The sequence below is a fragment of the Giraffa tippelskirchi genome, chromosome 8 (genome assembly GCF_054371585.1).
Source record: "Giraffa tippelskirchi isolate mGirTip1 chromosome 8, T2T-mGirTip1v1.2.pri, whole genome shotgun sequence".
Taxonomy (NCBI): Eukaryota; Metazoa; Chordata; class Mammalia; order Artiodactyla; family Giraffidae; genus Giraffa; species Giraffa tippelskirchi.
In genome coordinates, this window is record NC_137282.1 from 124,847,908 (window position 1) to 124,861,808 (window position 13,901).

The 13,901-nt window shown below is 56.8% G+C and overlaps 1 protein-coding gene across 7 annotated transcripts in view; it reads right to left on the reverse strand.

Annotated features, from left to right (window-relative positions):
* Positions 1 to 7,502: 7,502 nt before the first annotated feature.
* GRM4 (glutamate metabotropic receptor 4) overlaps positions 7,503 to 13,901 on the reverse strand; it is a 114,063-nt gene continuing 107,664 nt past the window's right edge. For all 7 annotated transcript variants that reach the window (XM_081520020.1, XM_081520018.1, XM_081520016.1 and 4 more), the window contains one exon: positions 7,503 to 8,459. In XM_081520020.1, the coding sequence (XP_081376146.1) occupies positions 8,410 to 8,459 (50 nt within the window). In that variant the 3' untranslated portion in view covers positions 7,503 to 8,409. The remainder of the gene's footprint in view (positions 8,460 to 13,901) is intronic.

Here is a 13,901-nt window from a genome sequence, read left to right on the forward strand (position 1 = left end):
TAGGAAAAGCTATAACTTAGAAAGCACTCTTGGGGCTTCTCTGGGAGTCTAGTGGTTAAGACTCCATGCTTCCAATGCAGGGGGCACAGGTTCGATCCCCAGTTGGGAAACTCACACACGGCATGGCCCCCCACCCCAAAAAAAGGGAAAGAAACCAATCTTGATATCCCAGCATCCTAGCAAAAAAAGGAGATTTATCTCCTGTGCATACAAAGTTCACCATGGGACGGCAGAGGCTCTCCCCCAACCAGTGATTCAGAGACCTAGGTGACCTCCATCTTACCTGCCACCATCTCAACCCGCAACTTGTAAGGTTGCCGCAGCAAGAGAAGGAAGGCCCGGGGGAGGTACACCTGTGAGCTTCCGGAAGCGACAGGCACAGTTGCTGCCCACAGTTCATTGACCAGAACTGGTCACGTGGCCTCGACCCAACTGCAAGGGCGGCTGGGGTGTGCAGGGGAGGATGCGGCGTGTTGGGAAAGTGCTGAGGAGGAGGAAGAAGAAAGCAGCGCATGGACCCCGGCCTGGAGCCCTAGCATTTGAGGAGCGGGTGGAAGAAAGGAAGCCCCAGAGGAGGGTGGGCGGGTGGGCGGAGAAGGAGAGGAGGGCGTGTAGTCCTGGAGGGCGAGGCAGCCCAGGCTCCCGGGCGGGGGCCCGTGTCCCCTCCTGACGGCCCGTGCTTTCCCGATGCTTTTGTCGTCCTGAAACCACCTTCAGGAGACATTCTCTCCATTTCACAGGTGCAGACCCTAAAGTTGGGAGAGCTGAGTGACTTGGGCACCTGCGTCACAGAGGCCGAAGCCAGGATTCTAGCTCCAGACCCCTCTCCTGTAGGCCTGTGTTCACCCCCTGCCCCTGCCAGGGCTGGGCACAGCTGTCCACCTCCCTGGAAGGTGTGCACAGACTGCCCCTGCCCTCTGAGCTTAGCACCCCACCCCCCGCCCCAACTTTCCCAAGTACAAGCTCAGAAGGAACAGATGGTTTACGGGGCTCTCGGAAAACCACACCTCCCCTAACTTCCTAGGTTGACCAGGATGCTGGTGGGGAGGGTCTTTCTGGGGCCTTTCAAATCTCGACAAACCTCTTGACTCTCCAGGCCTCAGTTTCCTCCTCAGCCACTGTATGCGTGGGGGAGCAGAGTGGATGGTTGCTGGGGTCCTGCCCCACTTAGACATCAGTTCTATACCTACTTCACCAGTGAGTCCATCTCCCACCCTGTGACAGAGGGCAGGGCGGGCAGGCCCACCCAGGACTGGTGCCCGGCTCCCCAGCCACCCCCATCATTTCTCCATCCCCTTCCACTGCCCCCCAACACCAATAAAACCTCTTCCTCCAATCACACACAGGCCCGCCAGGGGCTGGGGATGCCAACCAAGGGCCTGATTTGCATACTCAAGCCCCTCCCCCACCCTTAGTGTGTGCACAGTTGCCATAGCAACCAGCCCCAAAAGACTCTTCTTTGCAGTTGCCTCTCCTTTCTGTACCGCTGGAATGCTGGCTGCCTACCCAGGCTCTGAGGGCTCAGAGCTCAGTACTTCCGTTAATGAATGAAGAAACTGAGGCCCAGAGAGGGAAAGCAACTCGCCCAGTGGTACACATCGAGTTAGCAGCCAAGCCTGTACTTAGAACCCAGGTCTCCAGGTTCCAAATTCAAGCTGCCCATCACCCTGGGGTCGGGGGGTGGGTAATAGGGCAGATGGGGGCCAATCCCCTATCCACTGACCAGAACGCTACATCCATGCTCCCCTCGGGCCTCCAGGGAAGACCCCGGGAAGCTGCAACGAGGAAATGAGCCGTTGGACTTTGGGCAGAGAGTCGGTGACAGAAGTCAGTGCCGGGGGTGGGGGTGAGGCTGTGCAGGTGGCGACTCAGCTAAACAGGTCCCTCTGGGTCTCCGGTCCAACCCCCTACCCCAGTCCACTCATTCAACAATACTCATTATATGCTGTGTGTCAGGGACTGTACTAGATTCAGCTTAAACTGACATTTGTGATTTGTGATCAAGCTAACAAAAAACCCCTCCCCTGGTGGGGCTGACCTTCTGGCGGGAGGATGAAGACAAGGAACAGGCCACAGGCACGTTAGAATGATGTCCGAGATAAAGCAGCGGAGGCAATGCTTGCTACTTGACTGAGGGTAATTGGGGAAGTCCTTTCAAAACCTACCTGTCCGCATTCCACACCTTCAGAGCAGCTGATGTTTTGAAACATGACTCCTATATGATGAGCGATCATTGCCGTGTTTGGGGAGAACGTGCTTTGACCCAGAAGCCTGAGGCTTTAGCGGTAGACTTGGAGGTAGCACAGATGACAGGCTGGAAGACACTTGGGGACAGGGGCCTCCCTGAAACGACCTGAGCAGCCTGTTCCCAGCATGGCCTGCAGGCTCCAGAGTCTGATTTCAGATGCCTAGAAAGGATCACCCCCCACCACTCACTGGCACCAAAATAATGACTAAAGTGCAGTAAATGGAGTATAAAGAGCTCAGAGCTAGAGAGAACACCAAGCCACAAGTTCCGGAAAGAGAACCAGGTGCCCAGCTTGGCTGGTCGACCCCTTTCTGGGGAAGGAGTTTTGTTGATTTATTAAGGAAATTTTCAAACATACGTAGCAGGAGAATAGTATCATGAACTCTCAGATGCCTGAGCACAGCTCAAGAATCATCAACTCGGGATTACTCTGGTGGTCCAAGTGGTTAAGAATCCGCTTTTCAATGCAAGGGACACACAGGTTTGATATCTGGTTAGGGAATTAAGGGGCTTCCCAGGTGGCGCTGTGGTAAAGAATCTGCCTGCCAATGCAGGAGATGCAAGAGACGCAGGTTCAATCCCTGGGTCGGGAACATCCCCTGGAGTAGGAAATGGCAGCCCACTCCAGTATTCTTGCCTGGAAAATTCCATAGACAGAGGAGCCTGGTGGGCTACAGTCCATGGGGTTACAAAGAGGCGGACACGACTGATCACACAGAAAGAGCCCACGCGTGCAGCAATGAAGACCCAGAGCAGCCCCCAAAAATTGTCAACTCAGGGTCACTCTGGTTTCAGCTCCACGCCCTTTCTGCCTGCTGGAAACCCCCAGTTTTTCTGGAATACTGGGACTGGTTTTATAAGGAAAGAAGTGGAAGAATAGGAAGCTCCCCTTCCCCAAACCTAACCTGAAAGAGGAGGACTCCAGAAGTGGGGGTGTGTGCAGCCAACAAGCGGGGAGTCTTGGGCAGAGTAGTCAGGGCAGACCATGAAGTTAGGGGGGCCCCTAGGGGACCTGCCCTGAGGATAGGGCTCCTAGTCCTGCTGATGGAGCAGAGGGTCCTGACCGAGGGAGCCAAGTCCCATTTCCTGCCCCAACTTCATCTCTTTGTTTTCTTTCCCTCCTCTTTTCCCCCTCACTCACGATAAAAACATAATTATGGGCTTTATAAAAAAAAAAAGGCAAATTATGGTGACATGCTTTAATTATCTGCCAAGCAATGGCGGGCTGAATTACACAGGCAGGGCCCTGGAGGTTACCTAAAAATAAAGCAAGAAGCCTCATTAGATGCTAATTGCTGCTTTTGCCAACTGAAGTGAGATTTTGGCACTGTGCACCATTCAGCCCTGGGGTGTCTGCAGAGAGGTCCAAACCCTGGGAAGCTCAGAGTGCCAGGGCCAAGGCCTGTGGGGCATCGGGGCAGGGCAGGGCAGGCACAGGGGTGGGGGTGGGGCTCTCATGCCACGGACAGCCCCTCAGTCTCCCCTCAATGGTCAGTGGCTGGATGGAAACCCCAGGCTGGGGGCAGGGCACCGAAAACAGAAAAGGACCCACAGGACTTCCCTGGGGGTCCAGTGGTTAAGAGTTTTCTTCCTGATGTGGGGGGTGCGGGTTTGATCCCTGGTCAGGAAACTAAGATCCCACGTGCCTCATGGCCCAAAAAAACACAAACAACACTGTAACAAACTCAATTCAGTCAGTTCAGTCACTCAGTCATGTCTGACGCTGCAACCCCATGGACTGCAGCAAGCCAGGCTTCCCTGTCCATCACCAACTTCCAGAGCTTGCTCAAACTTATGTCCATTGAGTCGGTGATGGCATCCAACCATCTCATCCTCTGTTGTCCTCTTCTCCCACCTTCAATCTTTCCCAGCATCAGGGTCTTTTCAAATGAATCAGCTCTTCGCATCAGGTGGCCAAAGTATTGTAGTTTCAGCTTCAGCATCAGTCCTTCCAATGAATATTCAGGACTGATTTCCTTTAGGATGGGCTGGTTGGATCTCCTTGCAGTCCAAAGGACTCTCAAGAGTCTTCTCCAACACCACAGTTCGAAAGTATCAATTCTTCAATGCTCAGCTTACTTTATGGTCCAACTCTCACATCCATACATGACTACTGGAAAAACCATAGCTTTGACTAGACAGACCTTTGTCGGCAAAGACATGTCTCTGCTTTTTAATATGCTGTCTAGGTTGGTCAATAAAGACTTTTTGGTCTTTATTGGTCCATGCATACTAAGTCACTTCAGTCGTGTCTGACTCTTTATGACCCCGTGGACTGTAGCCCCCCAGGCTCCTCTGTCCATGATATTCTCCAGGCAAGAATACTGGAGTGGGTTCCCATGCCCTCCTCCAGGGGATCTTCCCAACTCAGGGATCAAACCCAGGTCTCCCCCATTGTAGGCAGATTCTTTACTGTCTGAGCCACCAGGGAAGCCCACATAATACATAGTAGTTACTTAATATCTGTTGAATGAATAAGGAAAGGGTTCTTACCAGATTTGTCTAGTTTTCCCCAGACTGTCTTGGCTTTAGCACTGAAAGTCCAGCAGCCCAGGAACTCCCTGAGACCCCAGAAACCTTAGGTCTGAACTCCACCCTCCATCTGCCCCACATAAACATATTTCAATACCGCATGTTGGCCTTTTAACACACAGCTAGTGTTAGGTAGCTTGGCCTTGCACTGGAGTGAACTCTAGGGCTTGTAAATGGACTTAAGGATCCTACCCCCAGAGCTTCTGGTCCAGCCAGCCTGGGGTGGGGAGAAACCCATAATTTGATTTCCTCCTTTTTTTTGCCCATGGCCATGCCACGCAGCAGGTGGGATCTTAGTTCCCCGACCAGGGATCGAACCCATGCCCCCTGCATTGGGAGCACGGAGTCTTAGCCACTGGACCACCAGGGAAGTCCCCCATAATTTGATTTTCTGACAAGTTCTCAGAGATACTGACGCTGATTTAAGATTCTGCTGAGGGAACACTGATTTACCTGGCCCTCTGAGCTGTCCCTGATCCCCTGGGGAGCTTGTAAAGCAGACCTGTGCCAGCCCCACCCACGGGACCTCAGATAGAGTCCCTCTGAACGACCATCCACCATCTCCATGGTCTAAAGTTCTGGTGGGGGTAGAATCTCCACTAGGTAATCCTGTTATCTTGCCCAGCCCTGGGCAGGGCGGGGGCTGCCTCTGACCTCACCCCAGGGCCTCTCAGACGCTGAGGCCCTAGGGAAGGGCTGAGCACAGAGGAGAGCAAAGGTCTCTAGGGGGTCAAGGACACTGCCAATCCCCCTATCTTATTGAAATAGAAAATTCTGAAGATACAAATATCTGTCCACATTTCTTGGGTGTCCCTTGAGCCTGGGGAAGTGATAAGGGAGGGAGAGCAAAGATGAGCAGCCAGCTGGCCCGGGAAGGTCTCACCCACCATGTGTGTCAGGGCAGGTCCCATCTGCATGCACCTGTGGGACCCCAGCCTCAGCCTCGGGCCTAGGCCTCCATCGTGATGGGCCCCTGGGATGCCCACCATCCCACAGAGCTGCAGCAGGCCTGCCTTCCAAAAGTCCTGCTGGGAGCGGGTCCTTCCTCCTCATCTCTGGACCACGGAGCCTACTCACCTCTCCTCTGTACACCAGACCCCGCCGCTGGGAATGTACACCCCACCCAAGGCTTCCCCACTTAACCCACTCACCCACATTGCCATGTTTCTTTGGATCATCAGCATTTCTAGAGCCCCAGGCAGGCCGGCCTAAGCCCCACGCAGAGCCCACCCGCCTCTGAGCCTCAGCCCCCTCCTCCCTCTGGGAGGCCTTGAACTGCCCTTGGGCCCCACTGCCCTCTCCTGAGTGCTAGGGGGACAGAGCGGGCAGCACTCGCCTTGGAAGGAACATGACTCTCCCAGGAACCTAGAAGGGGGCTCCACAGATATGGGGGGCACCTGGGGAAGTCCCGGGCTGAGTGTCAAGCCCCTGGGTTCCAGGCCAGGCCCTCTGTCCAGACCCAGCCCGGCAATCACCGTAGAGGAACCCAGACCACTGAGGGGACAAGGTCCCCAAGAAGGCGGTGCAGTCAGGGAGCTGGCACCCCCCCTTTCACATCCAGCTCCCTCACTCCACCCCTACATGCACTGCCTAGAAGCTTCTGGAAGGCACTCTTGGACTGATAGCCTAGTTTTACCTGATTACACTAGGCACTGAGTAGAATGTATTCCGGGTGGCAGTCTCAGGGACCACCCTGCGAAAGCAAGATGATTGGTGTGAGACCTCCTTCCCCCTCTCCCTCCTTTCCACACATATCTATTGAGCACATAGTAGGTGCTATACACACGCACAGTCTCACATGGACCCCCCAGGAGAACAGACTCCCAAGCACAGCCCGGCCCCCAGCAGTAGCCCCCCAGGCAGACAGAGGGGCCTGATGTGTGACTGAACGCCCCACCTCACCTCTCACACACGCCCACACCTGCTCCACACTTGGCCCCACAAGCCCCCACCCGGGCCCCTCCAGCGCCCCGACAGGTATCAGAGGAGGCGGCAGGGGGCAGGCAGGAAGGGGCGGCTCAGGCAGCTGCTGCCTGGGGCCCCTGCTGTGTCGCAGGCTCTGTAATTTACCCCTGCAGGGCCCAGCCCTTGAGCGGCTCGCTCCCCACCTCCCAACCTGCCACGGACGCCAGCTGCTGTGAACACACGCTCCCGCTTGCTGGGGACAGCATCCTCGTGACATGGGTGTGATGCGGACACACACCCACTGGAGCCTAAGCAGACAGACACTCCCGCAAGACAAATAAGCGTGCCTATGGGGGTACAGGAGTGCACACACACACACACACACACAGACAAGACAGACAGACGCACAGGGTTGGGGGGAGACACACATATACACCTGTGCCATGCACCTGGTCCACCTGGCCACGTGCCACACACTCATCTCCAGGACAGTCACACGTCATCCCAGCGCCTGTGACCTGGAGCCAGGACGGGCAGGAGGGGAGGGCTCTGGGTGCTAGGAACCCTGGACCCAGTGTCTCAAGAGGAGAGTTTCCTGGCTGGGAGGGAAGGAGCGGATCAGGTTATGGTCAGCTCCTCCCTGCCCAGGGACTCTCTCCAAGACCCCACCTGAGGCCAACCCAGGAAGCAGCCTCCATGGCCCTCCAGCCCCGCATCCCTGTCACTCAGTTCCTCCTTCCCCCTAACTGCAGGCCCTCCAGCTTCCAGCTGAGCCGGGGGTCCAACTGCAGGCCCCTCAGTGGATGTGGAGCCGGGGTGCAAAACCATGTGTTTATTTTTATTAGAAATGTTCTTGGTATAAAAACAATCATGCGCTACACATTGTCGTCAATAACCATCACCAGACACCCAGGCACTGAACTCCGTGTCATCGGCAGGAGGGGCAGGCGGGCAGGCGGGCAGGCGGGCAGGACACACGCAGACGGGCGGGGGGCAGGCGGGCAGGCTGCGGGCCACGGGGACGCACACAGAGGCCACCAGGAGGACGCAGCACTTGGCAACACACTCGAGATTTTTGTTTTGGCTTTTTTTTGTGTTTTGATTTTTTTTTTCCTTTCCTTCTCTTTAGCGACATGTAGGATTTGGCGAAGAATTGGCAAGAGATGGCAGGGGGAGGGAAATGAAGGCAAGGAGGGGGCTGAGGACAGGAAACAAAAATGCACAGAGGAGAGATGGGCGGAGCACAGGAGAAAAGACGGGAGAGCGCTGGAGACGGCAGAGGAAAGGCCGAGACAGAGAGAGAGGAGATACAGAAAGAGCAGAGCGCACACAGACGCGGGGAGAAAAGGCGATGCGGAGAGAGAGGAGAACTCAAGGCCGGGATGGAGGCAGACTGAGAGTCACCAACAGGACAGGCAGAGACGAGGGAGAAAGCCAGCGCCGGGGGGTGCCTCCCAACCTGAGCCTCGGTGGTTTGGGGCTGGAAGGGGCCGTGGTCCAGGGCGCAGGCTTCCCCAGCCCCCCAGCCTCCTCCTGGCACCGGCCCGGCTTGTCCAGGCAACCCAGCAGTGACCGCCGGGGTCCCCACTGTCCTCAGCACCAAGCCACGTCCGCGGGCGCCCACAGGCGGGTAGGACATCGGCTGGGCCCCTGGGCGTGGCCCTGGCCCGACGCACCATCCACAAGGGTCTCCGTCCTCCTCCTGGGTGGCTCCGGTGGCCGATCTAGATGGCATGGTTGGTGTAGGTGACATAGGTCTGTTTGGTGGCCAGTGCTGGAAGGAGAGAGACCGGGGAGTGAGGAGTCAGGGGCTGTCTTCATCCGACGCCCCTTCCACAGGCATGGCCCTGCCCAGGGCATCAGCACCCCCAGAGGGGCGCAGGCCCCACCCTGCCCACTGAGCACTTCCCCCAGACCCATCCCGCCCACCCCCACACCCGGGCTGCCAGCCTGGCGGGCCCATCCGTCTTCACCTTGTCCCCCTAGGTGGACCCGTCCTTGGAGCTCTCCCTGCTGACCCCATCCCTCTGTGGGTGTCACCCCCCACCCCCTACCCCACGGAGTCCCTGCGTCCTCCTGATCCCACCAGGCTTTAAGAGGATCGTTTTTATCTGTGATATGATACAGTCTTCGAGTGTGACCAGAGGAGAGCTCTTCAGACATGCAACACACACTTTGGAAACGCACAAGTAAAGAATATACACAGACACACCGCCTTGGGGGAATGAGTAGAAATTCAGATAGAGGAGATAACGGAACCAGAGAGGGGTCTCAGGGGGCTGGGCACTGGGCCGTGTGCCTGACTCGGCCCTACTCCCACGCCCGGGGAGATGGAAGTCCTCGGGGCCCCTCATGCTCGTGCAGCCTCGTTCCCCACCCCCCCACCCCCACCCTGTGTCCTGTCTCATCCCAGCCCTGAGCCCCTCTTATCTGCATGCGTCACTCCGGCTCCCGCTCACCCACCACGGGGGCCAGGGTTGCCTCTCTGGGTGTCTCCCCTCCCCCTACCCATGGCCAGGGGACCATGCCAGCTCCCCCGACCCCAACACCGGGCATCCCAAGTGCCTCCACCACCACCCCGCTGGAGTTCACACCTCACGGCAGCCTCGGGAAGAGGCCAGGTAAGCATCACCCCCTTGGAACACTGAGGAGCTGAGGCCAGAGGGGTGAGGAGCCCAGCCCGAATCCTGGGGTTCAGGGTCTCCCTCCACGGCCTGCAGACAGCCCAGGGCGAGTCAGGGAGGCTGGTCTGTGGCGCCAAGAGAGTAGACTAGACGGGGGACATCACGGTGCCCTTGGCCATATAATTGCCTTGACTCCGTCAGGACCCTGACAGCTCACAACAGCGGGGAGCATCTACCAGGCACAACCAGGGGTGTCTGCCTGGATAAGGTGGTGTGGAAGACAGCAGGATGGTGGGCGGCACCGTGACCACCCCCAGCCGTCTGTCTCCCAGTTTTCACTGCCAAGTTTAGGACCATATTTCCCAGACTCCCTTGCAGCCCAGAGTGGTCTCGTGTGACCACATTCCTGCTAATGACAAGTGTCAAGGGCTGTGCGCAGTGTCCATACCATCTGATGCAAATAGACTGTTCCCACGCACAAGGAGTGGGAAATGGACCTTTATGTTTTAAACCACTGAGATTTGGCAGAATTATTTGTTACCATAAAATGATCAAGCTCATTCTTTGGGAAAAAAAAAAATAGATTGTTTCCTCCCTACTTCCTCTCTTTTCCCTTCTGTGGCCAGAAGAGACGTTGAGGTCGAGTAGCCCCAGCCATGAGGACGATGACAACCCTCTAGGACCCACCGGAAAGACAGACGGAAGGAACCCAGGTCTCTGCTCCTACCCGCCATGCACTACAAGATCAGAGAGAAACAAATCTGATTTGAGCCGCTCTGTCCTGGGGCCTCTTTGTCATAGCAGCGTGACCGGAAGCTCACTCATACAGGCGGGACTGCTGCGACCCTCTCTCAGAGGGTCCCTCGGGTGTGGAAAGAAGCAAAGTTGCCAGGATGGGGTGTGCAGGGGGGACACCAGGGGACCAGTGGGGAGGCTAAAGGAAGAACTCTCTCCTGACCCGGGCTGAGAGTGGAGTACGTGGCCTTGTGAGGTAGGTGAGCTGAACCAGTCCCTGTCAGCAGAAATATCCAAGCAGAAGATTAACCATCACTGGGCAGGGGCAGGGAATTTCAGGTTTTAGGTGCCACCTGGACAGGTGCTACTGGAAGGCAGTGGTGTCCACGACACCCAGGACAGCATTAAGAACCCAGCACAGCACCGCACAGTGTGTGAGGGACACCCACCTTCATTTCTAAAACGGCCTACGTCCCTCCGCGAGGCTGGAGGACCAAGGGTGGAGAAGGAGCACGATGTGACCTCAGGCAGTTCCTCCCCTGCCCTGCGAGGTCTCCGGGCCTACAGCAGGAGAGGAGCAGCCCTTTTTGCTGAGACTTCCTTCCCTTCAGCTGCCCCCACCTCTCCACCCACTCTCTCCCCCAACCTCAGAAAAAGAGCCGGCCGCTGACTGTGAGTCTCATGTCTGCGGGACAAGCTACTGAGAATCAATTCCCTAGGGCTCCATCACCCCTTGGGTGAACTGATAAAACTGAATTTCCAAACCTGTAAACCCATCAGCAGCTCCTGGCTCAGAGGTGAAGGAAAAGCTCAACAGCAAGGTTGCCACTGACTGCAGGGACACGGAACCCAAGGTGGTGGCAATGGGGGCGCGGGGAGAGCAGCAGGGACAGAGAAAGTGGGGGGGGGGAAGGGAGGGACAGCTGGGCCCCTCCTCTCCCTCCAAGACCAGAGCTGCCTCCTCTAAGAAAACCCAATCCGTGGGTTTCAGGACCTGGAAGCACCTTCAGCCCTCCGCTATAAGCCAGCAGCCCCAGAGTCCTTCAACGGAGCCTCAGTCTGACCATCTGGAAAATGGGAGCAATGATTCTACCCACGGCCCCCAGGAGCTGAGGCTCAAAAGGAAGAGCTCTGGCCATGAGTCAGGACACTTGAGGTCCAGCCCTGCCCTCACTGGTGTAGGGGATCTCTGCCCCTGCCACGTGGATTTTCTAACAAATTGAACCTCTCAGAACCTCAACTCTTTCATCTGTAAAATGGGGTGATCATAAACCCTTGTCTGCCTGCTCTCAGAAACTGGATAGATAGAAATACTCCCTAAATCCTGAAAAATGGTAGGTGAAGGGGCCGGGCTAAGATATCAGTGAGGACAGGATGGGGCTAGCGACACTCCAGAGGCAGCATTGGCGTGGTGGGGGAGGGGCGGGGGGTTGTGGACCAAGGGCCCCAGCCCGTCCCTAGCTGCCGACGCCCGGCCGCTGGCTTTCAGTCCCGCAGCCTCAGCCAACAATTAGCTGGGCGGTGGCGGCACAGGCTGTCAGCCCCCATTTGTCGTCCCCGTGTTTTCTCGCCTAATCTGCCTGCAATCGGGCCCCTGAATTATTTATTCTGTTGTTTGTTTAAAGATACGTGGCCTGCCAGTGACAGAGTGAAAAATGTCCCTGCTCCACGGAATGACACCTCCCCACTCCTCCGGCTCACACCCTCACAATCTGGCTGTTCCCAGAATTAATCATCCAGCTCCTGCCCAGCGCCTCCATGGCTGCTGTTGCCCCCGAGCTGAGAAGGTGGGGGCGAGGGTGCCGGCCTCCGGGTCTCAGTGCAGGGGGCCGTGGGGAGGACCAGCTCTCACCCTGCCCTCTTGGGAAGCAGGAGGCTGGGAAAGCTGAGTCTTCCTTGCCTGGCCCACACAGGGACCCCTCCTTGTCCCCAGTCCTCAGGTGCCAGCCTTGTGCAGGCAACAGTATCAACGAGATGCCATCAGTCCTACCCATGGGGTTCCCTCTGGCCTGTCACAGCACTACGCACGCCACCCTCCAGGGTCAGGGTGCCCTCTCCTGTTAGACACAGGGGTCTGAGCAGGCTGATACCACTTGCTCTCATGAGCCCTGGAGCAAAGCGGGGCCTGAGGGGATGGGACCCAAGAAGGGTGAGTCTCCCTGGGAAGGAGGAAAAGGAAGTCAGGAGTGTGGGCTGGGAAGCAGCGAGGGGTCCCTGCTCAGGACAGAAGGACCTAGTTAGGGGCTACACTGGGGGTTTCTGCACATCTGAGTGGACACGAAAGACCAGAGGTGGGAAGGCCCATGAGGACACCGCCCCTTCCCATCACAGGCAGAGGGTCCACGTGGCATCTGAAGGGAGCCCCAGGCTGTGTGTAGGTACAGGGAAGTTGGTGCCCTGGAAAGAAGAGTAGAGAATAAAATGTCATTTGGTGGAGGGTGTGGCCAAGAGTTATCAGGAGTGTCAAGCAAAGGAGGGACGTGCTGGAAGCCAGGTACTCGGCTCTGCACAGAGAGACGGGAAGCCAGACGGAGTCAGAGTCAGGAGAAAAACACTGAGTGGGGCTAGGTAGTCACTAGCTTGCTGTGTGACCTCAGGAGAATCACTCACCCTCTCTGGGCCTCAGAGGGGGATCCAGCCCAATCCAGGCCTCACAGAACTGCTATGAAGACACTCAAAGGGGAGAGATCTCTGGGAATTGAAAAGTCCTGTTTGAATGTGGGGAGGGACTTTCCTCCTTTCTACGGCTGATACTGTTTCTACAGGTGGGAATGACTGATAACGGAAGATGCTTCAGCCAGAGCCCCAGGGCGGGGAGCCTGTAGGAGGGGCTATCCCAGCCCAAAGACCTGCTAGGGAGGTCTCCTGTTTCTCCTGATCTCTTGGTGGGTGACAAAGGGGCCCCTCTCTGGAGCTTGTGCTCGCCATCTCCCTCCTGCTGCTCCCCATAGTGTCCACTTGCGGCCTTTTCCCCAGGACTAGAGGGAGGAAGCAGAGTGCTGACCCAAGGGGCCACCAGGATCTGAAACTCTCCTGGGAAAGGGGCTCTTCGTCTCTTCTGCCACCAACGGAAGCCTCTCCAAGACTTTCGGGGGGGGGGGGCAGGAGGGGCTGCTATTTTAACCATTCGGACATTTACAGGGGGTCCAGGGAGGGAGTTAAGGTCTGCAGTTCCCCTCCACCCTGTCCACCCAGGAGCAGTCAAAAGTGAGGCCCATACAGTCCCAGCCCACGGGCCAGAGGACTCGGTCTCTACATAGAGGCAGCGGGACATCACCTGCTGCCATGTGGTCCCGGGGAGTCCCTTGCCTATCTGAACCTTCCTTTTCTCATCTGTTGTTTAATCACTCAGTTGTGTCCAGCTCTTTTGTGATCCCATGGGCTGTAGCCCTCCAGGCTCCTCTCTCCATGGGATTTCCCAGGCCAGAATACTGGAGTGGGTTGCCATTTCCTTCTCCAGGGGATCTTCCCCACCCAGGGATCGAACCTGGGTCTCCTGCATTGTAGGCGGATTCTTTACCATCTGAGCCACCAGGGAAGCCCTTCCTCATCTATAACCTCAAATAATTAAAAAGCACTGCTTTCAAGGTTGCTGTGAAGATGGAAACTGGTTCCTGGCAGATGTGGCCCACAGTCAGGGTTCAAGAAATGGTCACCACTGTTACTGGTCCCTGGAGGCCCAACCTGTCTCTCACATGCCCTACCTCTCTCTCCTTGGACATCCCCCTGAGAACCACTCTTCAGGCCCTGCTCCCCATCCAAGGCCTCACTTACCCATCCCAGGACCCTGTCCTGAGTCCCACTCTCTCAGGACCCTGCCTTGGGGCAGCTGGACAAAGCCAAGCTGAGGGATTTCA